This window comes from Sorex araneus, chromosome 1 (assembly GCF_027595985.1).
Source record: "Sorex araneus isolate mSorAra2 chromosome 1, mSorAra2.pri, whole genome shotgun sequence".
Taxonomy (NCBI): domain Eukaryota; kingdom Metazoa; phylum Chordata; class Mammalia; order Eulipotyphla; family Soricidae; genus Sorex; species Sorex araneus.
In genome coordinates, this window is record NC_073302.1 from 372,054,559 (window position 1) to 372,082,154 (window position 27,596).

The following is a 27,596-nucleotide window of genomic DNA, read 5'->3' on the forward strand; positions in this document are numbered from 1 at the left end:
AAAAAAAGTGAAGCTTAGATGCCATACAGAAATTTTCTGAACTGTGGGGCAGGGAGGAGGAACTGGAAGACCACAGTGGTCTTGCTGAGTAGAGAACAAAAAAGATATTAGCATTTTGGTGTCTAAGACAACTGAAATACAAAATACCAGAGAGGAGGGAGCTAAATACAAAAGGAACCTAAATACAAAAGGGTGGCTGTGCTCTGTGACTGCTTTCTAAACCCTGCACATAGGGTGGAACTTCATGAGGTCAGGCTAAGAGGTACTGGGGAGTTGCAAGTTAAACAATTCCCAGAACTCACATGGAAATGGGGAATATTTGATTTCTAGCCATCCAGAGAGGAAAGACCTGTGTTCAATGCCGGGGACATTCTGCATTAAGTATTTTAAGGCACTTCTTTAATAGTAAAACTGAACTGGAAAAAAAGGACACTGCAGACCTTCCCTAGTTTAATTTAAAAGTAAGTTTTGAAATAACCAAGCCAAGTAACTTAAGCGCCAAATAAAACAAAAGTTCAACACTCTTTAAAGGAAAACAGCAAAATTCAATCAACAACATGTTTACAATGAGCAGGGAAGATAGAAGCATATGGCATTACAGCTTATGCATTTTACATGATGTGGCATGTTACTTGATAGAATGCATTATGATAAAGATGAATGTAAACTCTCGAGCGGTCATTAAAAAAACCACAAAACAAAATCTTGGCAGCAAATTTAAGCAATGGAACTGAAAAGACATGTAGCTATTGAGCCAAATAAACAGATTATTTTGAAAACTAGAAGATGATTAAATGAGAAAAGAGAAAGAAGAAAACGAGAAAAAATTACAGACTCATATCCACTATATTATTAATTGTATTGATTGTAAGTAGTCTCAACGTACCATTAAAAGGCAGAGTATAAGCATGAATTAAATTCATGAACCCAACTATAGTACAGTCTATAAAAGGTACTTTCTAATACATGCTGACATCATAAAATATTAGGTTATTTATATATAAAATATGATATATATGGATGTTAAAGTAAAAGATAGGAAAAGGCAGAGTATATAAACATTTATGTGCTTTGTTGTGATTATATTAATATCTAAAAATAAACTTAATAGCAGGAAATTTTTAAGAGACAAAGAATTGTTTCGTAATATAAAGGTATAATCCATCCCAAAGACATAAAAAGTTAAACTGTTTACACCCAATAATACAGCTTCAACATTTGTTTCTAACTTCTGACATAATGAAAAAGAACAATATATAAATTCACAGTTACAGCTGAAAAAGTTAGCAATTTATAGAAAACACATGCAAGAAATCAATAACAATATAGATGACTTGTAAAACACTATAAACTGACTTGACTTAATGATGATTTTAAGACATAATTATTAATAACTGTTTACATTTTTAAGAGCAGAGTTTCACTGAACTGCACCTTATTCTCGGCTATAAATAAGTTTCAATGTAAGTAAATTATAATGTAAGTAGAATAGAAATAATATAAATTATTTATTTAATTTTGAGCAAAACTGAATAAAATGGAAAATAACAGAAAGTTATACTGATAATATCTAACTTCTCAAAAGTTAGACAATCTTCTTTTTTAAATTTTATTTTATTAAAGCACCATGGTTTGAAAATTTATTCATAATTGTGTTTTATACACGCAATTTCCAGCACCAGTTCACCAGTGTTAACTTCCCTCCACTAATGTTCCCAGCCTGCCACCTTGACAGACAACATTTAAAAAAATATTTTTTATTGAATCACTGTAAGATAAAGCATTACAAAATTGTTCATGATTAGGTTTCAGTCATACAATGTTCCAACACCCATACCTTTACCAGTGTAATTTCCCAATACCAGAGTCCCCAGTTTCCCTCCCACTCTTTGAAGCCACCCCCAGCCCCAGTTTGCCTCCATGGCAAGCACATCTCTTCTCTCTCTCTCAGTCTCTTTCTCTCCCTCATTTTAGGCATTATGGTTTATAATACAGATGCTGAAAGGTTATAATATATATCCCTTTACCTGTTTTCAACATTCAGTTCTAGTCCAGAGTGATCATCTCCAACTAGTATTGTCATAATGAACCCTCCTCATCTTAACAACCCTCCATCGCCCACACCATTGACAAACCACTGATTAATCCTCCTGAACAGGCACATTAAAAAATTTGATTGTTGAAGCTTGGATTTCATGCTTCAAGTGTTGCATACTACTCATGTACCCAAATTTCTTTGACCCTTGCCCCCATTACTTCCTATCTTTTCTTCCCACCATACATTTCTTTCTTTCTCATCTTCCTCCATACACTCTGGGGCCAAGGATGATGGAGGCATCATGCCTTCCTTTAAATATTGAAATCCCTCATTCAGTTATTCTATGTACCACATAAATGAGACCATCCTGTGTTTGTCTTTCTTTTGGCTTATTTCATTTTACATTATCTTTTAGTTCCATCCATGTTTCAGCGATTTGCATGATTTCATTGTTTCTTACAGTACTATGGTCAATGTTCTCACAAATAGTCACATAGGCCAAAGAGCAAATTACCAGAGAAATTAGAAAATATTTTAAATTGAATAAAATGAAAACAATAAACAAAATTTTATAGATGTGATTAAAGCAGTGCTTAGAGGGACATTGAAAAAAATCATGCTAATTTTATTAAAGAAGAAAGATCTAAAAAAAATTCTGTGATCCAGTTGCCTAAAGAAATCAAAGTGATTTAGTCCAAGGATGAAGGTGCTTACCTTGCGTACCCTGATTTGATCTTTGGTACCATTATGTTCCTCTAAACACTTTCAGGCATGATCCCTGGACACAGAGTCAGGAATAAGCCCCAAGGACCACAAAGTATATGACCCAAATTGACTCTCCTGCTCCCCAAGTATCCCCAAAGATTAATTAACTACGAAGTAGGTAGAAGAAAGAGAAAATAGAATGTAGAAGGTCAATGAATTAAAAAGCATATGGTATTTTGATTTCTAGTATTTTTCTTGATTTTTGAAAAAAAATAGTTATTTCTTTGATTTCATTCCCTGTCTTTCATTTTATATATCTACTTTCTCTGATGGGCTGAAGCGATAGTACAGTGGGTAGGGCGTTTGCCTTGCATGTGGCTGACCCGGGTTTGATTCCTCTGTTCCTCTCGGAGAACCCAGCAAGCTACTGAGAGTGTCTTGCCTGCATGGCAGAGCCTGGCAAGCTACCTGTGGCGTATTCGATATGCCAAAAACAGTAACAACAAGTCTCATAACAGAGACGTTACTGGTGCCCACTTGAGCAAATCAATGAGCAATGGGATGACAGTGATACAGTGACTTTTTCCAATAAAGTCCTTTAAATATAAGTTTTATATCTATTTAAAATATCTTTCTGTTTGATGATTGAAAATTCGTGTCTTGTGTAAGTTAGGTTCTGACGCTTGCTTTGTCTCTTCAGACTCTGGAGTTTTAGTAGGGCTTCTAATATATTGTACTGAAAGCAGGAGATGATGTATATGGTATAGAAACTGAGGTTAATATACTTTTAGTGTGAGGTTCATTAACATTAGACACAATTTAGGATTATATTAATATTTTTTTACAGACACAAATGATTGAACATTCAAATTCCTTCAGGGTCCTTTATTTTTCACCTTCTCTGTTGACTTTGGGTTTCTGAAATACTCATCCTCAGAATGAATCTGTGTCTTACAGCTTGTTTAGCAATAATCTGCTGTGATACTCACTATTACGCTAGAGCACTGATGGATGGTGATAAGGTGTAGAGGAGCAGTAGAAAGTCTCTCTAGTTTCATGAGTAAATCTTAATCTTTTGTTGTGGGTTTTTGACTCTGAGTGGTGATGTTAACAAGTCAAGAGGAAGCTGGAGTGAGAGAAATGTCCTTTCCTCTGAGGGAGTCAATCTCTGGCAAAGTGTTTTCCCTGGAGAGTAAGGACAGAAGAACTTTGTGATGGAAACCATGGAGAATGCAGTTCATATTGATACTCAGTTGCCTTGTGTTTTTCCTCTCGTAATCACACAATGATATATTTCTCTACTTTTCACAATGAAAACTTGGTTACATTTCTGAAGGCAAATCCCACAAAATCGTGAGTGAACCCTGAAGGCTGTGTCCCTCCCCAAATTTCTCTCTCTCACTATTCTGTAGTCAGCATCCGGTATCGTATCAACAATGTTATTGAAAGGTAGTGGGCATTTTATGACTCCAAGTGGCTTCATCTTAAGGAAAATAGTTGTTCGTTGTGACTTTCTGGATTCACCTATCTCCCTGGGTTGAGTGGTGGTTTGTTCTTAGACATTAGTTCTCTGCTGAGCCCCTGAAAAGTCATTGAATTTCAGTATTTTTCTTGTTTTAAGAATGGTGGCTATAATTCCCAAACTCTTTATGTATCGGTGATAAGAACCAGTTCTCTTCATTGACTTTTTAATTTATTTAAAGATTTAGCTTTAAAGTATTGTCTTGGTTCTTCTTTTAGTTTTATATTTCCTTGTTGAAACTTTCTGCATTTCATTTGTTTTAAGTGTATATGTAATTCCTTTAAGAACATTTGTAATAATGAATTCTTGGAAGTTTTTGTGAGAAAATATCACTCTGTATAATTTTAATGACAGCATTTGTTGATTTTTTCTTTTCTCAATTAGAAATGCTCCTGGTTTTCACATGACATATGAGTTTCAATTAAATGTGAACATATTGCTTTTGTCTTTGGGCTGTCCCCAGCTATGCTAAGGGCTTACTCTTGGTTCTGTGCTCAGAGAGATCACTTCTGGTGGGCTCAGGAGACTAGGTGATATGCTGGAGAATTAAACCTGGTGAACATTATGGATATTATGTTACAGACTTAATCTCTTAAATCATGTTTTAATAAGCCTTTTCTGATCTCTGCTGATATCTCTGTTGATAAAAGAAGTGCTACATCATTGCCTTCAGACTGGCAGTGAAAGTTTCTGTTCTTTATTTGACATCCACTGATACCAAGGCAGGTCAGGGGTTCACTAGCAGTCCTCTATTTTCACCATTCTACCCAGTCCTTATATAACTGGTTGTTTTGTTTTCTTTCCACTTTTATTTTTTTAGTTTGAGGGCCACACCCGGTGATGCTCAGGAGCTACTCCTGGCTCTGCATTCAGGAATTACTCCTGGCGGTGCTCAGGGGACCATGTGGGATACCGGGGATGGAATTTGGGTAGTTGTGTGCAAGGTAGCTGCTTTATCTACTGTTGCTCTGGTCCCTCCACTTTTATTTTAAGTTTGCTATTGTACTTCATGTGAGGATTAGGGGAAAATACATTTATTCTATATTTCTAAAAATAAGAATTTCCTGTCTTATAAATTCAGTAGTATCCTATATCATAATCTCATAAAGGTGATGCCAGAACAGAAAAGTACACGTTAAATCTTCCTTTTGAATATAGATGTAAAAATCCATTCTAAAACATTTACAAATTGATTCCAGATGCTTACAAAATATATGATATACCATAACTGAGAAATACAAAGTTGGGTTGCCATTTGAAGATTTAATCAATACATTAAAAAAGAAAAAAAATGATCAATCTCAAAGTATACAATGAAAAACAAAGCCATCTAAAAATGTTCAGCACCATTCAAGGCAAAAGTTTTATGTACATTAGAAATGATCAGTAACATATTTAGCTTTATATAAGGTATCTATTACAAAGTATTACTTTGTCAGTCTCTGTCACTGTCACTGTCATCCTGTTGCTCATCGATTTGCTCGAGCAGGCACCAATAATGTCTCCATTGTGAGACTTGTCGTTACTGTTTTTGGCATATCGAATATGCCATGGGTAGCTTGCCAGGCCCTGGCCGTGCGGGCAGGATACTCTCGGTAGCTTGCCAGGCTTTCTGAGAGGGATGTATATACTGTCATCCCTTATACTGTTATGACAGTATAAGCTATGAAGTAAGCAGTATTGTTTTTTGGTGGTTTTTTTTTGCTTTTTGTAATAGATTATATTATATTTGTTGTATAATGACTAAATACTTTGTCACTAAAGACTGGGGATTAGGCAAAGATGTTTGCTAATCATCAGTTTTATTCTGTATTGTACAAGACAGATTAGATATTGCCACAGTGAAAGATAAAGAAATACAAGTATAAATTTTCAGAAAAAAATCAGTATCAACTCCTCCCCCCCCAACTCAGGAAATCTACCTTTTTTTAATTATAATTATTATTATTTGGGGGGCTCACATGCGGCAATGCACAGGGGCCACTCCTGGCTCATGTAGTGAGGAATCACTCCTGGCGGTGCTCAGCGGACCATATGGGAAGCTGGGATTTGAACCTGGTTCGGTTGCGTGCAAGGCAAGCACCCTACCAGCTGTGCTATCACTCCAGCCCCCAGGAAATCTACCTTTTAAGAAGACATACAGAAGCAGATTCCCAATTGCAGCCAAAGTCTACTACCCCCTAAGAATGATTCCAGTGCCCCCTAGGGGGGAGTATCACTTTGGAAGGCACTAAATTAAAGAAATAACTCAAAATTAAAAAGCAAGTTACAGTTTGAGACAAGAGTCATAATGCATACTCATTAAAAAACACTTGCATTTTGCACAATTAAAGACCTTTTATAAATTCATATTAAAATGGCCAAATATTTAATTTAAAAACACCAACGTCGCTGGGGTCGGAGCGATAGCACAGCGGGTAGGGCGTTTGCCTTGCATGCGGTCAACCCGGGTTCGATCCCCGGCATCCAATATGGTCCCCCAAGCACCGCCAGGAGAAATTCCTGAGTGCAAAGCCAGGAGTAACCCCTGAGCATCGCTGGGTGTGACCCAAAAAGCAAAAATAAATAAATAAATACAAACACCAACGTTGACTTATAAATGTCAAGTATACATGTAAAGATACTGAACTTCATGTGTTTTTTAGGAAAAGCAAATTAAAGTCACACAAAAGCACCACTTTTTTTTGGTGTTTGGGTTACACTCAGCAGTGTTCTGGTCCTACTCTTGGTTCTGTACTGAAGGATAATTCCTAAGATGGCTTGGGAAACCATATGTGGTGCAGAGGATTGAACCTAGGTTGGCTGTGTAAGAAGCAAGAACCTTACCTACTGTATTATTGCTCTGGCTTACTCTTCTCTCTCTCTCTCTCTCTCTCTCTCTCTCTTTTTGCTTTTTTGGTTCATGGTCAGTGGTGCTCAGGGGTTCCTAGCTCTGCACTCAGGAATTACTCCTGGCAGTGCTCGGGGGACCATATGGAATGCTAGGAATCAAACCCGGGTCCACTGCATGTAAGGCAAACGCCCTACCACTGTGCTATCACTCCAGCCCTTCTGGTTTATTCTCTTAAGAGGATAGCTTAATTTCAAGAAATGTTGATCAAAATATGGAGGAACCAGAACTCATATTACAAAATAGAGACTATAATATGATTACTTTAGAAAATTAGTTTGACGAATATTGTTTTGGTTTTGATTTTGGGCACACCCAGTGATACTCAGGGCTTACTCCTGACTCTGTGCTCATGGATTACTCCTGGCAGGGATCCAGGGACCGTATGTGGTGCCCGAATCGGTGAATGAAAGAAAAATATCCTTCCCACTATAATATCTCTCTGTCCCTTAAGAGTCAAGTTTTATGGTTAAGTTTATTTAAAAGATATAATTATTCTACTAGATGACCTATTAATTTTATTCTTAGTTGTTTACTTGAGCAGTAACACCATATTTTAATCCAAAGTTTTAGGCATAAATTTGGGGTAGGGTGTGATCAGCTTAACAGAGTGGCATTCAAGGATTTCTCCTGGCTCTGTGCTCAGGGATTACTTCTGGCATCCTCAGGGTACCAGAGGTATGTCTGAATTGTACCACGGTGCTGCTGTGTGTAAGGCAAGCATCTTACTACTGGTACTATCTCTCTGGCCTCTTACGCATAATATTTTTGTTTTGTTTTGTTTTGGGGAACACCCAGTGGTACTCATGTACTCAGGGCTTACTCCTGGCTCTGTACTCATGGATCACTGCTGGCAGGGATCCAGGGACCATATGTGCTGCATGAAAGAAAAATATCCTGCCCATTATAATATTTCTCTGTCTCTTAAGAGTCAGGTTTTATGGTTAAGTTTATTTAAAATATTTTTACTTATTATGGCTGCCACTAGCAACTACATGAATCTTTCATACAAAATGTGGTTTGGCTTTTGAGAATGTTAATGCTACATCACACAGGAAAAAGGTAGGAAAGTTTTATTATTCATATAAAGCGGCTTTCTGGGAAGTACAGTATAAGTGCTGTCAGAATATGTTTTATAAAAAATAAAACAATCATCCTTAAAAGTTAAAATGCAAATTGATACACATATTGATAACATAAATTATAAAATAGGATGGCTAAAAATGCCTGGGATTAAGCCTTAATAACAGCCTATTAGCTGGACAGATTAATTTGGTCGAATTATTTTAATTCTCATCCTCTTTCTCTACTTTACTAAATGGGGCAAAAATATCATCAGCACCTTAAGAGTTTGTTAAGCACTAAATAAATAAGTATAATACAGTATTTGGAACAATGCCTGGGAGAAAATAAACCATTGTTAAATATTGGGTTTATTATTTTGTGTTATAAGAATCCAGGAAGTTACTTTCATGCATAGTTACTAGAAGTGTGAATTATTACATTCTTTTTAAAACCACTTAAATAAATCCTTTTAAAGTGTGCATAAATTTGGCCAACAGCTCCGTCTCTAGGTACACAAATTGCACAATTAATTACCTGCATATGCAATAAATTTTCCCCGAGCATATATAATCACATTATTCTTTGCCAAAGGAAAGATACAAATATAAAAATTTATAATTTTAAGTAACTGAAGTATGTAATAATGATAATAATACTAATTTTCCTTTAATTTCTGTGAGGCTACATGAGAACCTGTAAAAAGGCACACTATATATCAAGTATATTAGTGATAAATCAGTGCAAAAAAAGCTCTACTATTAAAAGCAACAAAAAGCACGAAATTCTAGAATAACATTCCTAAAATTTTAGGACTCAAACGGAGTTTACATGAAAAGAAGCAGCCATAGATAAGTGATAAATCTAGCTGTCTCTCGTTATATCTATCACTCTCACTGTATCACTGTCATCCTGTTGCTGATCGATTTGCTTGAGTGGGTACCAGTAAGGTCTCTATTGTGAGACTTTTGTTGTTACTGTTTTTGGCATATTGAATATGCCACAGGTAGCTTGCCAGGCTCTGACTTGTGGATGAGATACTCTCGGCAGCTTGCTAGGCTCTCCGACGGGGCAGAGGAATTGAACTCGGGTTGGCCGTGTGCAAGGCAAAAGCCCTACTGCTGTGCTATAGCTCCAGCCCCGTTATATCCATAAACATTAATAATTCACTTAATATTTTGGAGTCTCAGTTTTCCTAGTAATTAAAATGGGAATAAGCAAATGAGCATACACAATGAAAAAATAGTCATACACGCTAATGTACATTAAAAGAAGGTAGGAGGCCATACTTCTATAGCAGCATTCAAAGTAAGAAAATAAGAAATAGGAGTGGAAAAGGGAAGTTCTGGGACCCATTGCTGCAGTCTTGCTTTGCTGGACCCCATCCCTCTGCCAGGAGCTTACTCCACATCACATCTAAATTCTGAACTCTGAACCACTTGGAAGATGTTACTTCATATATGTCTTATACTGGGATAAATGGGGAGGGGCATTCTTATTTCAAAAACTCTATACTGATTTACATGTCAGTTAATTTAAATGAGCAACTGGCTGACAATTTTCAGCGGGTAAACTTCATGCTTCCCTATAAGGAAAATAACCTGAACAGCAGATATCGTAGTGGTAATTGCCTGGTTTGAGCGGTCTAACAGATCTGTTATCAAGTAACTGGGAATCTAAACCTCCACCGTTAATGCCCACCGTTAATGGCCACAAAACTCAAAGAACGATGGGAGAAACTAAGGAAACTAAGGAATTTAGCTCCAGTCATATCTGATAGGGACAGAAATCCAGGCAAGTTCCCAAGTCCACTAAAAACACTCAAGCCTAGTTGATGAGGACCTAAAAGCAACACTCACTGCAACAGAAATTAAGCAGGCACTTAACAGTGATTTTAAGCAATGACTATAAGAGAAATTCAACCAACTCAAAGAACTTTTTCAGAAGATGAGAAATTTCATACAAATGGAAATTAAGGAACTAAAGAACACTCTAGCAAGTCATGGTAACAGAATCTTGCAGGGAAGAACCACTTAGATGAACTTGAGGACAAAATGCAGGTCAGCACTGATGAGGAAGCTTAACGGGAAAACAAAAACAAAAAAATGGAAGAATACACAAGGTCCTTTGTGAACAGAGACAGGAAGAATAATCTCTGAATTATAGAAATACCAGGAAGTGAGGTAAAAGGGAGAGGAGAAGAAGTAGTGATGGGAGAGAACTTCCCCACTCTCTCTATGAAGGCAGATGTGGAGATTCATGAGACCAGAAGAGTACCAAGCAAAATAAACCCAAACAGAACAACACCAAGACACATACTAATCAAATTGGCAAAAACCAAAGAGAAAAATAAATGGTTTAAGGCCGCAAGAGAGAAGAGAAGCCTTAAATATCAGGGAAATAATATAAGAATCACAACAGATCTTCAATATAAAATGGTAGAGACAAGATAAGAGTGGAATGGCACATTCAAATTATTGAATGAGAGAAACTTTCATCATAGAGTCTACTACTCAGCAAAGCCCTCATTTAGATGGGAGGTAGAGAAAAAAACTCTCACTGTCACTGTCTTCCTGTTGCTCATCGATTTGCTTGAGCGGGAACCAGTAACGTCTCCACTGTGAGACTGTTTGTTACTGTTTTTGGCACGTTGAATATGCCATGGGTAGCATGCGAGAGAAATACTCTTGGTAGCTTGCCAGGCTCTCCGAGAGGGACAGAGGAATCAAACCCGGGTCAGCCGCATGCAAGGCAAACATCCCTACTGCTGTGCTAAGATTTTCAGAAAAATATGAGCTGGCAACATTTGTGATAACCAAATAGACCCCGAATCAACTACTGAAAGGTCAATTCTATAAACCAAACAACCAATTAAAAAATCCAAAACCCTACGTAGTAAATTAGTACCACAACCTTTTATATCAATAAAATCCCTGAATGTCAATGCACTAAACTCTCCCATCAAAGAGACACAGAGAAGCAGGTTGGATTAGGAAGCAAAATCCATTCATTTGTTTATAGGAAACATACCTAAAAACCACAGAACAGACAGGTTCAGATGAAAAGCATGGAAAACAATTATAGAAGCCAACAGAAAAATCAAAAAACAGACTGCAGCAGCCACACTTAAATAGAACCAAATTATATCCAATCTAAAGGAAATATTTAGAGACATATATGATCACTGCTTATTAATCAAGAGAATAATAGATAATAAATACTAATTCTAATTAAAATATGTGCACCAAATATCAGATCAGTAAAGTTTGTAAGGCTTTTGCTCATAAACCCAGGAAACACATGGACAGAAACATAATGGTAATGGAAAACTTCAACACCCTACTCTCACCATTGGATAGATGCACTGGACAGGATATCGGTAGAAGAAAAATAAATATAACAGAAATTAATTACAAGAAAACAAGACAAAACATCAGCGAAACCAGGAACTGTTTTTAAAAACTAAATTAATATAATTGATAAATGCATAGCTAGGCTCATCTAAGAAAAAAAAGAGAAAAACCAAATATACTGGGAAAATTATAACATAACTCAGAAAAACAAAAAATCCTAAGAGTTTGCTATGATCAGCTCTATGTAGTAAGTGAAAGAACCTAGAAGAAATGAGAATTCTAAGAATCAGGCAACACTTTTAAGAATAAATCCAGGGGGCTGGAATGACAGTATAGCGAGTAGGTATATTTGCCTTGCACACAGCTGACCCGAGTTCAATCCCTGGCACCCCAAATGGTCCCTCAAGCACCACCAGAAAAGTAATTTCTGAGTGCAGAGCCAGGAGTCACCCCTGAGCATCACTGAGTGTGATACAAAAAGCCAAAAAAAAAAAAAAGAATATGTTAAGGAAGTAGAAAACCTTAGCAGATCAATCAAGAGTAGGGAAATTGAAAGAGTAATTAAAAATCTGCCCAAGAAAAAGCGCCATCTTACACATAGGTTCACTTGTGAATTTTACCAAAGGTTCTAAGAAGACTCATGGCTTATGCTACTCAAGTTCTTCTGAAAATTAGAACAGAATTATTTGAATAGGTTCTATAAAGTGAACATTACCCTAATACCAAAGGCAGACAGATAATACTAAAGAAGGAAATTTTATTATAATATCACTGATGAACATTGATGCAAAGTCCTTAAAATTTTAGCAAATCAAATGCAACCATATCTAAAATGGTCAAGTGAGATTCATCCCATGGATGCATAGGTGAATCATAAATGAATTAGTATAATGCACCATGTCAAAAAAGCAAAGATAAAAATCATATGCTCATGTCAATAGATTCAGAGGAAGCTTTTGACAAAATATAACATTCATTCATAATAGAGGCCCTCAACAAAATAGGAGCAGAAGATAATAACAATAATAACAATATGATGATGTGGTCTTGGAATAGACAGACACTTAGACCAATGGAATAGACTTGAGAGCCAAGAGACAAACCCTTAGACGTATTAAAAGTTAATTTGTAACAAAGGAGATAGTGCATAAAGGGGATCAAGGAAAGCCTATTTAACAAATGGTATTTGGAAAATTGGGTAAGCAATATGCAAGAATATGAAACTGGATCCATTCTCTACACTATTCACAAAAGTTAATTCAAAGTGATTAAAGACCTTGATATAGACCACAATCAAGCAGAAGTCTCTAGAATATAGACCTCAAATGTATCTTCAATTATTTTTTTCCATTGACAAGGATAAAAAAACACAACCAAATGGGACTACATCAAATTCAAAAGGTTTTCAAGGCAAAAGAAACAGCATAAAATAGAAAGTTATCCTACTGTATCACTGTGTCACTGTCATCACTGTCATCTCATTGTTCATTAATTTGCTCAAGCGGGTGCTAGTAATGTCTCCATTCATTCCTGTCCATTGCTAGTGTATCCCAATGGTGTACTGGAGGCTCTTTCAGGGTCAGGGGAATGAGGACAGTCATTGTTACTGCTTTTGGCATATCGAGTAGGTCAGGGGTAGCTTGCCAGGCTCTGCCGTGCACCCTACTGTATAAGATAGATTATTTTCATACCAAACATCAGGTAAAGGGTACTATACTATATATATGTATATATATATATATACATATAAAACATTCACAAATATCTATGGCATTTATCTAAATAAAAATCTCCCACCAAAAATGGGCAAAGGAGATTAAAAGATATTCAAAAAGAAGATATGTGACTAGTATGTATATAAAAAAGTGTTAATCTAATTTATTACAGGGAAATTCAAATCAAAGCAACAATGAGATTTCATCTCAAATCAGAGAGAATGACATATAGTGAGTCTGTAAACAGGCAGTATTGGCAGGTATGTGGTGGTTAAAAAGGAACCTTTATTGATGGTTCGGTTCGTGATAATATTTTTAGCCTCATTATCGATGGAAACAGTTGGAGGATTCCCCAAAAACATGAGCTAGAGTTTTCATATGACCCAGTAGTTCCACTCATTTCCTGTTGGGTCAATTATAATAGTGATTAGATTTTTATTCTTAAGAAATCATGAATATTTGGAATAAAAAAGATATTTGGAATAGAATTGATTATAATACAGAGAACAGTATTATCTTAAATATTTTATATTATAACATAATCATGCCAATTCATATATTGAAATGTAATATTATGATTAATATATTTTACAAGAGACTTTTTCTTTTTTTTGTTTTTTGAAGTGAGCAGTGGTGCTCGTGGTTACTCCTGGATCAGTGCTAATGGTTTGCTTCTGGTGATTCTTGGAGAATTGAATCCAGGTCTCCTGAATGAAAAGTGTGTGTTCCAGTACATTGGGCTATCTCTCCAGTTCCTTACAGAGACATTAAAAAAATGCTATTGAGTAGTCATAATATAATAAGTAAAAGAAACAAGATGGTCATTTTTTAGTACACTTGAAAAACCTAAAATATGAATAAGATGGGTAAGTTTTATTGTGTGTTGTTCCAGTTGTATTACTTTGCATTCCAAATAAGTTATTTTTGGAATTGAAAAATATGCTCTATATATTTTTTTGCTATCATCACCAAATACTGAGTTAGTATATTATAAACATATTTTAGATGATTATTGCAAATTGTTTTGTGTTGAACATGTTTTAGTGAAAGGATGAATTTCATGAATATACTAAATACTCAGTATATTGAAGAATTTCAATAATTTTTCAAACTATTTTTAAAAGTTTTGTTTGTATTTAAATGTGCTTGACATTAACAACAAAATTCCATTGATTCTCTGCTCCTTCATTGAACAACAAAAAAGACTTTTAATGTGGAGTTCAAGATGAGAAATGTAGGACTGAAGAGATGACTCCAAGGGCCAAGTGTGTGTTTTGCTTGCAGTTTCCTGGGTTTTGGTCCCTGGTACTGCATGGCCCTTTGCATCAATTGTAGTGTTCCCTAGCAGAAAACTGGGAGTAGCCCAAATCCCCACCACTGGGTGTGGTCCACAAGCCAGAAAAAGGCATTCTTTTAAAATGGATTTTAAAAAAAATAAACATTTCATTTGGATGGATACTCTTTAATTGATAACACCTTTTTTTTTTTTTTTTTTTTTTTTTTGCTTTTTGGGTCACACCTGGCGATGCACAGGGGTTACTCCTGGCTCTGCACTCAGGAATTACCCCTGGCGGTGCTCAGGGGACCATATGGGATGCTGGGATTCGAACCCGGGTTGGCCGCGTGCAAGGCAAACGCCCTACCCGCTGTGCTATCACTCCAGCCCCGATAACACCTTTTCTAACATCAACTTTTGACATTATTTTGTCCCTATCTCTTTCTTTTGTCATTATGTAGTCAGTTTGGACTGCAGATTTTGTTTAGTTTTGATGTCAAAACATGTATTGCAGTATCAGGGTAGTGTTTTCTAAAGTGTCATCAGTGTTAAAGGTGTCATTATTATTTTATTTTTACTTTTAAGGTCCCACCCAGAGGGTGCACATGACTTATTCCTTGCTCTATACATAGAGATAACTCCTGGCAGTGCTCAAGTTACCACATATGGTGCCAGGGACTTTGAACCAGGCTAGGCCATATGCAATGTAAGTTTCTCAATTGCTGTACTATCTTTCCAACTCAAGAGATTTGAAATAATAATAAATTTTCTAAGGAAACCATTAAAAATTCTTAGAAAAGAATTAAGCATAAGGTCTTATATAATCTTAAGATATTATTTTAAAATAAAAACCCAAAAGTAAAATATCTTGAAAATGGGGAGTTTGAAAAAGATTATTCTAGAATTTTAGATGGTGAATATTGTTTCCTTTGAGTTAGTCCTGTCAGGAAACCTGTCAAAATGTTATAAAACATTTATAAATTAATCATACATTCACATAATTTTATAGTCATTAGAAGTAGTACATATCAATCATATCCATGCCAAATGGATGGCCTGATAGCATTCATCAATATATTCCTCTAAGTTTCTTCCCCAGTTTATTATTTGTGTTGTAATTTCATGGTACATGTATTTAACCAAAGAGAAAATGCCCCTTGAGGAAAAATGCCTACAATGAAATGTTGCAAAACATGGAAATGGGAAGAAAGAAATCTAGACCAAAATTAATTGGTACTTATTTTACATTTGCCCTTTGCCTTTCTTTATATTAACTAGTTTACCTGCATCCATTATGTAAGCTTAAATCAGTTATAGGAAATAGAAAGTTGAAATAACTGATAGACACAGCCTTCATAAAACTGGCTCAAGATCTTCTGCTTGTGACCAGCAAATGGAATATCTAATCTTGGAATATGAATTCCTGACTTTAGACATTATATTAATTACTAAGTTGTGCTGGTAGACTAGGGAATAATGCAACTGTCTATAAATAATATTTGTTTTTTTGTCAGAGTTTCAACCTCTCACAGAAAGACTTGTCATCTACTAAGTGTATTAGTACATATCTAGTTGGTAAAGTGTTCCTGTCGTGAGGATTTAGAACACAACCAATTTCCATAATGAAGTGCTGTGTTCTTCTTGAAGAAACCTAAAAGTAACATTGTTTCACTGTTGAATGAAGGAATCAGATATATTGAACACAAATAACATTAAGAACCTATGGATCTGAAGGCAGGAGAGACAGTTACAGAGGTCAAGGCACTAACTCCGTATGCAGCTGACCCGGGTACAATTCCGAGCACCTCATAAGGTTTCAAGTCCCGCCTGAAGAAATCTTTGAGCTCTGAGCCAGGTGTAACCCTGAGAACATCTGGATGTGGCCCAAACCCCCCCTTCCCAACCTCAAAGAAGAAAACAGGAGAAAAGAGAAGGGAAAAGAACCATCAATCTGTAGTGTGCTTGGTAGAATGAGATGGTGCTACTAATTGTTATAATAGCTGGTCCTCCGACTTTCAGCAATTTAACTTAGTAGCTGTTTTTATTTTGCATGCATGAAGTCCAATAGAAGGAATCTATGCTCTTTGCCAAATATGCCATCTTCAACCACAAACTCCCAAAGCCATTTCATTAATGAAGAAGAGAATGGAAGATTTTTAACTGCAGCCCTGTACATGGTGGACCTCCTTTGAGACAACATTCCTTTGGTGAGAACTTACTAAAAAGATGAGTTTAGTCTGATCAATTTATTAAGGTTGTAGTTCATGTACTGGCTGCCCATATATTTCAAACTTATCTTTGATAAAGTTTGGGATTTATTCTGGATACAAATTGTGATACAATTGTGTAATGACCCTGTTGAGCTCAGAACTTTCTTGATAAAAGAAGCAGTTTACTGCTTTACACTCTGGTGCAAGTTTCTAGTAGTGAACTGGTTTCACTATTAAATCCAGCTTCATAAGGGAGATCCAAAGTTCAGCAAGGAATTCAGGGGCACTCCAGCAATCATCTTATAGGCTGGATGGCCAGACAATGCTTGGGTCTAGTGAAGCAATGCTTCCTGGATTCAGTAATGTGTGGGGCCAATGGAGTCACTATAGATTAGGAGACATCAGAGTCATATCCAGTAGTTCTTGCAGCCTCCAGAGCTATATATGGTAGTGCTTTCAGGAATTAAACTTGGTTATCAGGGATCAAACTATGGCATCAGGGTCCAAACTTGGGACATTGTACATGGAAAGCATAGGCTATAGCATTTTGAGCTGTCTCCCCTGTCCTTTATTATCATGATTAATAAAATTATGAAGGCATAAGTACATTAATAATCATGTAAAATAATAAGTATAATTTTATGTAGTCTATTAGAATAAAAAGTATTACTGTCATTTAAATACATAACAGTTGATTATACAGGGAATGTACTTATATATTGTAGTAAATGAGTTTACTCAGTTAATGCAAGTTAAATATAAATCTATTTTTTTTTTGCTTTTTGGGTCACACCCAGCAATGCTCAGGGGTTACTCCTGGCTTTGCACTCAGGAATTACTCCTGGCAGTGCTTGGGGGACCATATGGGATGCCGGGGATCGACCCCGGGTCAGCCGCGTGCAAGGCAAACGCCCTACCCGCTGTGCTATCGCTCCGGTCCCTATAAATCTATTTTATCTAAAATCAAAAGAAGAAAGATGTTGACAATTAAAGATGCTACAGGAAATAACAGGTATAGACTGAGGTTTTTGAATTCTTTTTTGTTGGGAAGAGGTTGGCCACATCTGCCTACCTCAGGGTTTACTTTTGGCTCTACTCTCAAGGATAAGCCCTTGAATTATTTGGGGGACCATAGCCATGACAAGGATTGAACCAGAGTGAAGAGCATGTAAGACAAATGCCTTATCCATTTTACTATCTCTTCAGAACCAATTTTTGCATTCTTAGTAGTCTAGCTTATTAATTATGTGTTGTTAGGCTAGAAGTAAGTGATTTGGGGGAATTTTTTTTTATTATACTAGGAGTATTATGTAGATTTTCATTCTTTTGTCCAACAGTTACTGTATTGAGAAAGATTCCAAGGCAGAAGTTAAATTCATTGGTTAGAAGTCACATGATTAATTACAGAGATATCTACCATGGCGAAGAATATGAAAAAGTGTGAAACAGACATTTGCTTAACCTTATAATTTACCAAGTTCTATACATTTCTAAGATAAAAGCTTTTGAAAGTTTTAGGCATAACATGTATACGTCTATATACGAAGCATACCATGGTACATACTTCAGGTTTATTAAGAAATGTATCAGTGAAAGGATATGTGATACAGTATAGCTAATTAAACAGCAAAACAAAAAAAAAAGAAAGAAATGAAGGAAGAAAAAAGAAAGGAAAAAAGGAAACTATTCAGAGAGTGACTCATTTGTTATAAGAGAATGTTGAAGACATAATTATGTCCATGTTTAATGTTAGCACAAAACACATTACAAATGTAAATGTCTTTTGGATTAGTCACCATTTTGAATTCTCCACATCCTCCTTCTTTTAATGTGGAGAATCAAGTGTTTTCTGGATTGCATATTGAGCATTATTGTGACCCATCAACTGTAGCATAGAAATGAATTAGCATACTAATACTTGAGAGATAGTCCTGTCACATCATAAATGAGGATGTATTCAATACATTTAAAGGGGCGGGAGGGGGAGTGACACACTCTATAGGAAAAAACAAAAGTGACTGCAGATGGAATGAAAGAAATAGGATTTAGTTTGCACATGCAGATGATGTTTGACATTCCTCTTTAAAACATCTCATATGGAAAATCCAGTCTACACTCTTTACTCGAGCTTTGAAGTGCCCTCTGAATTCAATTCTAGATTGCAGAACTTTTATACTGGTCAAAACTCTTCTGATGATTCAAGATGAAATAAATTTCTTTGTCTCTCTGGGATAACGTTTCTAAGGTGTAATTTTTCGTTATACTTATCAAAAACACAGATTCAAGAGTTAGGAAACCCAGATTCTAAGTCTTGCTCTGCCACAAATGTGGATAAATTATTTTCACACTCAAAATTTTATCACTGTATCACTGTTATCCTGTTGCTCATCAAGTTGCTCAAGTGGGCACCAGTAACATCTCCATTGTGAGACTTGTTGTTACTGTTTTGGGCATATCAAATATGCCACGGGTAGCTTGCCAGGCTCTGCCATGCAGGCGAGATACTCTGGGTAGCTTGCCAGGCTCTCCGAGAGGGGCAGAGGAATTGAACCCGGGTTGGCCGCGTGCAAGGCAAACACCCTACCCGCTGCACTATTGCTCCAGCCCCAAAATTTTAGATTAAAAAAAATATATATAAATAAACTCAAATGAAATTTTCATGATGTTCATGTTATCCTGTTTTAAATTAACTTAGTTATGGTTGGGGACTCAGTCTATTGGTGCTTGGTCCTACTCTTACTCTGTGGTTTCGGGGGATCCTTCTCCCGAAAGAATGCAGGGAACCTCATGCAGTTCTGCAGATTAAACCAGTATGAATGTATGCAAGTCAACCACCTTAATCACAATCTTTCTGACCCCTATCCTATGCCTTTGTTTTAATCATAAAACAAGGATTTCTTGACTTGTAGTTTATAGGTCAAAACCTTGAGAATCACATGAAGGCAGAAAACTAAATTTCTATGGTAATAATATGTATTTATGGATTGTCAATAATCTTATATGATGTACTAACATCAATCTAGTAGTTTGTCATCCTTTATAGTATTTTCAACAGTAATTATTTTTTTTTCAATCACTGTACCACTGTATCACTGTAATCCTGTTGATCTTCAATTTGCTCAAGTGGGCCCAGTAATGTCTTCATTCATCCTACTCCTGAGACTTTAGCAGCCTCTCTTTACTTGTCCTTCCCAATGGTGCTGCATTAGAGGCTCTTCAGGGTAAGGGGAATGAGACCTATCATTGTTACTGTTTGGTATATGAATACGCCACGGGGAGCTTGCCCGGCTCTCCCCCATGTGGGCAGTAAACTCTTGGTTGCTTGCCAGGTTCTCCAAGATGGAGAACTAGGCTATAAGATGTCACACAGCCGCTTTGCCGCCATGCACTTCTGGGAGCTTGGTTTTATAGTCTCTGGATGTTGGCCGTTGATGGGATTACATGGGCCGGTGGGTGGTGGAGGGGTGCAGTCTCTGGGTGTGACCGCTTAGCTACTGGAAAATGGGAAATCTGGGTGGAAGAGGCCAGTCCCAATCTGAGCAGCCTTGGAGATCTTGGCCCCAGGTCCCACACACCTGGTTCCTTTGTCGGTTTCTTCATGTGTGAGGCTTGTCTGAATGTGTGGAGAGTGGCCTTGAGCGTGGCTGTGGCTGGGTTCCGGAGGTCTTCAACTGCTAGGGCTCTGCTCGAGGTGGGGAGGGAAACTCAACCCACCCCCTCCAAGGGACCCCAGTGAAAATAGCCAGGCATGGGGATAAGAGACTCTGCGTTGCTCTCTTCTGGAGGCTTGGTTTTATAGTCTCTGGATGTTGGCTGTTGATATATATATACACATACATATATATCTTCAATATATCTTTTAAATTTACTCCACCATAGTACCAGCTCTAGTGTTAGTATTTATTGTGTGTTCATCTGGGACAATATAATTTCATAACCTTTCCTCTAGAACCCACTTCTCTATTCTACTCTCCACTGTTATTGCTTCATTTCATCTCAGTTCTTTATATTATGAAAGATTTTTTTCTCCCTTAAACATAAGGCAAAAGCATGTATTTTCAGTCACCCCTGTGCCTTGAAACATTGAGATTTGAAAGTAACCATAATATAATTAAAAAAAATTGTTCTGTTCTTTGGTTTGGTACTAGAGCAATAGTATAGAGGGTACAGTGTTTGCCTCGCATGAAAATGATCCTGGTTTCATTCCTGGCATCCTTGAGCACCACCAGGAGTGGTCCCTGAGTATAGAGCCAGGAGTAAACCCTGAGCACCTCCAGTGTGGCCCTCTCTCCCAGCCAACCTACATTTAATTTTTTTGGTTTTTGAGCCATGCCTGGTAGTACTCATGGTTACATCCGGCTCTGTTTTCAGGAATCACTATTGATGGAGCTTGGAGCCCCCAATATGGTGTGGGAAATCAAACCTGGTTTAGCTGCATACAAAGCAAGCACCCTACCCACTGTAATATCGCTCTAGTTCTAAATAATTTTAACACAGGATACAATTCTCTTATTAGTGGTTCTTATTGGCTTCCAGTTTTCTTTTCAAGTTATTCAGTGTAAAGTCAAACTTCTTTGATTGCCTGTAAAAAACACGCAACCCGGAGATTCTTCTTGCAGCGACCCCCCTTTTTGTTTTAGAACAGCAAGTCTGCGTAGCGACCTCGGCCCCCTTGGCCTTACCGGTCATTGGGAGCCCTCTCACTTGTAGGTCCCTGTCTTAGGTTGGTCCAAGGGTCAGGTGGGGTATAATGCACCCTTTCAAACTCCTCAACTACAGGAGGTCCCCTGCAGTTAAGGGCTCTCAGCTGCATAATACTTTTGCTACATCCAGCTAGACCTGATTGTTCTAAGCGAGATTATTGTTTCAGTGTTGCAAGCCAAAGCTGAGGGGATTGTTGTGCTTCCAGGGCCGAGAATGCCTGTAAATACCACGCCTTTGTAGTTGTTCTTGCTGCATTTTGTATAGACACCAGGCAAAAAACCAAAGCAGCAAGAAGTAATAAGGATAGTACTGCTCCCACCCCTGCCCACTCTTTGATAAAATGGAGGGGATAATCTGTGCACAGGCGTCAGAGCAGGCCATGTTGTAGCAATGGCCCAGAAAGCTGCTTTTTCAGCTCGTACTGACACAGGAACCAGGCTGAACAGGAGCACCAGTTTGCACATCTTGGTCTACTGGAGGCTCGGTCTTCCGTGTCAGGCGTTCAGGAATCCACACTGGTTCTGCCCTGTCCTGTGGAAAAACACAAACAGAACCCCTGGCCCAGGTTAACACGGGGTCCAGGCCGTGCCATTCACCAGAAAGGATATGGGTGGAATTATAGGGGGTTATACTTTTGCTACATCCAGCTAGACCTGATTGTTCTAAGCGAGATTATTGTTTCAGTGTTGCAAGCCAAAGCTGAGGCGCCGCCGCCCGGTCATGGCCGAGGAGCTCTCCGCGGCCACCCCGTACACAGAGGATGATTTCTACTGCCCCGTGTGCCAGGAGGTGCTCAAGACGCCCGTGCGGACCGCGGCCTGTCAGCACGTTTTTTGTAGAAAATGTTTCCTGACTGCAATGAGAGAGAGTGGAATACATTGTCCCCTCTGTCGTGGAAATGTGACTAGAAGAGAGAGAGCATGTCCTGAACGGGCCTTAGACCTTGAAAATATCATGAGGAAGTTTTCTGGTAGCTGCAGATGCTGTGCAAAACAGATTAAATTCTATCGCATGAGACATCATTACAAATCTTGTAAGAAGTATCAAGATGAATATGGTGTTTCTTCTATTATTCCAAACTTTAAGATCTCTCAAGATTCAGTAGGGAGCAGTAATAGGAGTGAAACATCCACATCTCATAACACAGAAACTTACCAAGAGAATACAAGTTCTGGACATCCAACCTTTAAGTGTCCCTTATGTCAAGAATCAAATTTTACCAGACAGCGTTTACTGGATCATTGCAACAGTAATCACCTATTTCAGATAGTTCCTGTGACCTGTCCTATTTGTGTGTCTCTTCCTTGGGGAGATCCTAGCCAGATTACTAGAAATTTTGTTAGTCATCTAAATCAAAGACATCAATTTGATTATGGAGAATTTGTGAATCTTCAGCTCGATGAGGAAACCCAGTATCAAACTGCTGTTGAAGAATCATTTCAAGTAAACATCTGAAAATTGTAGACATCTCTGCATCTTTGTTCCTGCAAGTGCCATCTTAAGTCATCTTAAGACGACTTACATGAAGTCGTCTTTTGATAACTTGATTTGTATATTAATAAAAGTAATTCACTCTAAAAAAATTTAAAAAATAAAAAAAATCTGGAAGTTTTCCAAAGTACTGCAAGCAGTCCTGAATACCAATCATAGCCAAACAGGCTACAGCTGCAGGCTATAACTCCATGGCTTTCGCCGGAGAGACCCTAGGATGAATCCATAGAAGGGGTCCTTGAACTATCTTAGTAAGGTTGCCTCGGCAGTCCTGGGTACAACCTAGCCTATGTTTGGAAAAAACACTTTAAAGTTATTAGAGGCTTTCGCAGTTGGGGTTTTTGTCTCCATGCCTGTGAATAGAAAGAGTCAGAGAGAAGCTCCAATACGAAAGGATATCCTAGAGATAAATGAGAAGGTGTTCCTGTTAAATCATTCCTTTCTCCTCCAGGAACCTGTGAATTTCAAGGAAAGGGTAAAAGTGAAGTATTATTAATTCAAAATATGGAGGCCTGGCATTGTCCAATCCACGACCTGTAAAATAAGAGTATAAGGAAAGGTCTTAATGTGACCTCATGAAATGTGTAAGGAGTTAGAGGCCTTTGCTCTAGTTCCTCTGACGCTGGCTCCTCTTCTTTTCTTGTGAATTCCAGCTGAAATCAGTTTGGCGATGAATCAGAGCTGGAATTTGAAGGGTTGTGAGACTGTTGGTCTGAGATCCAAATCAGGTGGTTGAATTCTGCTTCTGATAAGACGTAAAGGGACCCAAAGTTTCCCAGCGGGGTTATCATCTGTTGAAACAAAAGCATAGCCTTTTCCTCGAATGAGGAGTTTCCCTGCTACATTCAATTGAGAAAATACCTCCTTTTTGTATTTGATTTAACATTCCATATGTCCACTGAAAATGCAGAGGTGGTGGGCTTAAGGCCGCAGTGTTCTATACTGAAAAGGGGTTGTAGTAACTGTATTGGGGCAGGAAATAGGCTGCGCTTCCTGCCATCCCTGGCTGCAGCGATTATACTGATTGGAGCTTCTGAAACTCCACACTGGGGAAAGGGGCTGCAACTGAGAACATCCCCCGCTTTTGTGGGGCCTGGGGCTGGCCCCCTTGCAGGTTTCCCGAGTTGGGGTCACCCACTACATCAAAATTAAAGCGACAATCTCTGGCCCAATGATTTCCCCTCTTACACCGGGGACAGGGCCCGGGAGGTTCAAGTCTGGCTCTGCAGTCTCTGGCCCAGTGGTTTCCCTTCTTACACCTGGGACAGGGCCCAGGACGTGCTCTCATAGCACGGCTTGGGGGTGCTTTGCAATCTCTACGAAAGTGGCCTGGTTTTCCACAATTAAAACATCTTTTCTGAGCCTGTCTCTGTAAGGCATAGACCTGCACCTTATGTTTAACAGAGCCAACATTCCAGCATGCTTCCAAGTACCCTGAATATGTCTTCCTTCTCCTTAATAGGGCCCAGAATGGTCTGGCAATCCTCATTAGCATTTTCAAAGGCCAATAGTTTGGTCAACAGCTCCTGAGTTGCCTTATCCTTAACCTGCATTTCAATGGCTTTCATCAACCTTCCTATGAAATCTGCATAAGGTTCTGAGGCTCTCTGGAAAATCTTCGTAAAACTTCCCTTAAATTCTGCTTCTGCATCAACTTTCTCCCATGCAAGCAGGGCTGTGTCACGGACATGAGCAAAAACAGCACGAGGCAAGGTGACTTTGCCTTTCTAGGTCTCGCCATTTCCCTTCACCAGTTAACATCTCACAAGTCAACTCAATACCTGAAAAGTTTTGTCCAGCATGGCCTAGGCCTTGAAGCTTTGCCTTGGCCTCATTATAGAGCCACATTCTCTACTCCAAGTACTGAGAAGGGCTTAAGCATGTCTTAGCAACCATGTGAAAATCTTGAGGTGCCCAGTAGGACTTTTTACTCCAGTATGCAAGATACTCCCTACAGTACGGAGATGTAGGCCCGTACGAGACAGAGGCCTGTTTGAAACGACTGAGAGAATCCATCCTTAACCTGCGATGAGATGGATGCTGCTTCTTCTCTGCCTGGACTGGGCGATTGGAAGCATGTCCTGAGCGGTCTGGAGGCCGCTTGGCTGAGTCACTCTCGGACTCAGAATCTGAGTAAGTGGCAGCAGACTCGTAACCCACATCACTTCCATCTAATGCACTGGAAGTAGAGCTATATTCACCAGCCTCAGAAATATTTTTACTATTAAAACCCTTTCGAGACTTAGGTGTGGGAGGAGCTGAGGCCGTATTATTCCTAATGTTCTCCTCCTCAATTGCACTATTCAAAAATAGGAGAATAGAATTAACAATCTCCCATGTAGTCCAGAATTCCCCGGGCATCTTAGTCCCTTTCTTAGATGCCTTAGAGACATTATTCTTAACTCTTTTCCAAATCTTGGTTTCTAGAGTTCCTTCGTCCGGGAACCATGGGTTAATCTCATAAACTACTTTAAGGCAGGACCGGAGTTGGTCTCTGGAAATGTAGAGTTCCAGGTCTCCTATTCTGCGGGAGAGAGACTGAATCAAATTCATAAATGATTTGCCCTCTTCAGTCCGGCTCGAGAAAATATGAAAGATTTTGAGAAGGCCCAGAATTTGCCCCATCTTAGTGGGGGATTGCTGTTCGGATTCTAATCCACAGCACACTAAAAAAAATCCTGATCTCCCGCTCACTTTCTAGAGTGGGGTGCACCGAACGCTTATTCTTACATTTAGTTGGTAGTTCATGCCCACCCAGGGACACCAGCTGTAAAAAACACGCAACCCGGAGATTCTTCTTGCAGCGATTTATTCAGAGACCTTCTCATGCAAACGGAAAAGAGGAGGAACGAGGAACAAACGAGGAGGAAGCCCCTAGCTAGGCAGCTTCCCTCCTTATATACCCCTCGCTGCTTGCTTACGCCCAAGTGTCTGCAGCTGATAGACTAGTTACAGCTCGTGGCGTGACAAGACATCCTGATTCCTTATCAGGTGTTGTCTATGAAGCACGGTGCAATTAACAAGAAACAGGTGTCCACGAAGCACGGTCCCGTGGAGGCTCTCCACAATTGCCCTTTCCTTTTCCTTGGTTGTTGCAATGACCAGGCTTTGGTGATGCTGTTGGTGATGCAGTTGGTGATGCTGCTCACCAAGTATCATACAGATGGTACTGCAGTGCTCACAGTGGATCAATGCTGCTGTGAATCGCAGAGCTTTAGTTGCACTTCTTACAGATACATTTGATGGGAATCACAACCATTTGTGCTGCTTACACATTCTGGTAGTAGTGTTTGTCAGGCATCACCATGGTGCTCACACACGTGCTCAACAGGGACTGCATACCTAGTCATGGTGCCCACAAACATTGGACCATGCAAAAACTGCACACGCTGCTCTGGCACCAGAAATTTCAAACAAGAGTTCAACAGAACCCTTCTTGGTTCATGTGGTTAGCACCTGGGATGAAATTTGTCTCCCAATACAAGGCACCTACTTTGCCAGGGAGCCTGTCCTTTGGCACCCTTCAGTGTGCTTTGATGGCAGATTCTGTTTTGGATAACCGGAATCTCTTTTGAGAACCAGAGCCTTCTCAAATATCTCATCTCTGGAACCCTTTATACTCAAATTATTGAGTACCCACAAAGAGCCTTTTGCTTAGCAGTGCTGTATGTATTAATACTTACTCACTAGAAAGTAAAACTTAGGACATATTTTCCAAAGAATAACTATATTTTATTTTATTTTTTTCAAAGAATAACTATATTTTAAAGACTAAGATCTACACTGGAAAAGGTGAAAATGGTGTGAACAGTTTCGCAGTCTCTTGACGTCTGGTTTAAGGAAAAATGACTAAAGTCCACTTCAGTATTGTCTCTTACAACATATCCTGTTTTGCATGCATGCCAAGAATAGGGCATCACTGAGGCATTTCTTTGAGAAAAGCAGGAATATTTTACTACCCTTTTTAGGTCATTGCCAATTTAATTCTTTGATACTACAACAAAAGTCAACCATATTCCTTCTTTTTCATTTTCATAAAAATTCAATGTGGGCTGGGGGCTGGAGTAATAGCACAGCGGGTAAGGCATTTGCCTTGCACGCGGCTGACCCAGGTTCGATTCCCAGCATTCCATATGGTCCCCCAGCACTGCCAGGAGTAATTCCTGAGTGCATGATCAAGGAGTATCCCCTGTGCATCGCCGGGTCTGACCCAAAAGGCAAAAAAAATAAAAATAAAATAATAAAAAAAAATTCAATGTGGAACTTGAAGCCATCTTGATGCACATTTTTTCTTTTTTACATTTAAGTCTCCATTTATCGTATCATTTGATACATCTTATCAATGTAAAAAATGTAAAAATTACTTGTAACATTATACTTAAGTAATTTAAATAATATTAGTTCACAAGTTGTGTATAACTTTCATATGGGGACTTTTTTTACACAATATCAATGTCTCATTTATTAAAAACATTTTTGGTAATTTTTATCATATTTATCACCAACCTTATAAAAGATTTCCAAAACTGAAAGTTTAATTTTATCATTAGCAACAAACACTCTCAGTTGTTTTGGAGTGATAGGCTCATTTTGGAGAAAATGTATCCCAACTATCTGTGTGTCAAGCACC

General features: G+C 38.3%; 1 protein-coding gene across 1 annotated transcript; it reads left to right on the plus strand.

Annotated features, from left to right (window-relative positions):
* The first annotated feature begins 22,195 nt into the window (after positions 1-22,195).
* Positions 22,196-22,971, plus strand: LOC101552247 (E3 ubiquitin-protein ligase RNF138-like). The gene has a single exon (XM_055118172.1). The coding sequence runs from the start codon at positions 22,196-22,198 to the stop codon at positions 22,928-22,930; it is 735 nt and encodes a 244-aa protein (XP_054974147.1). The 3' UTR covers positions 22,931-22,971.
* Positions 22,972-27,596: the final 4,625 nt, after the last annotated feature.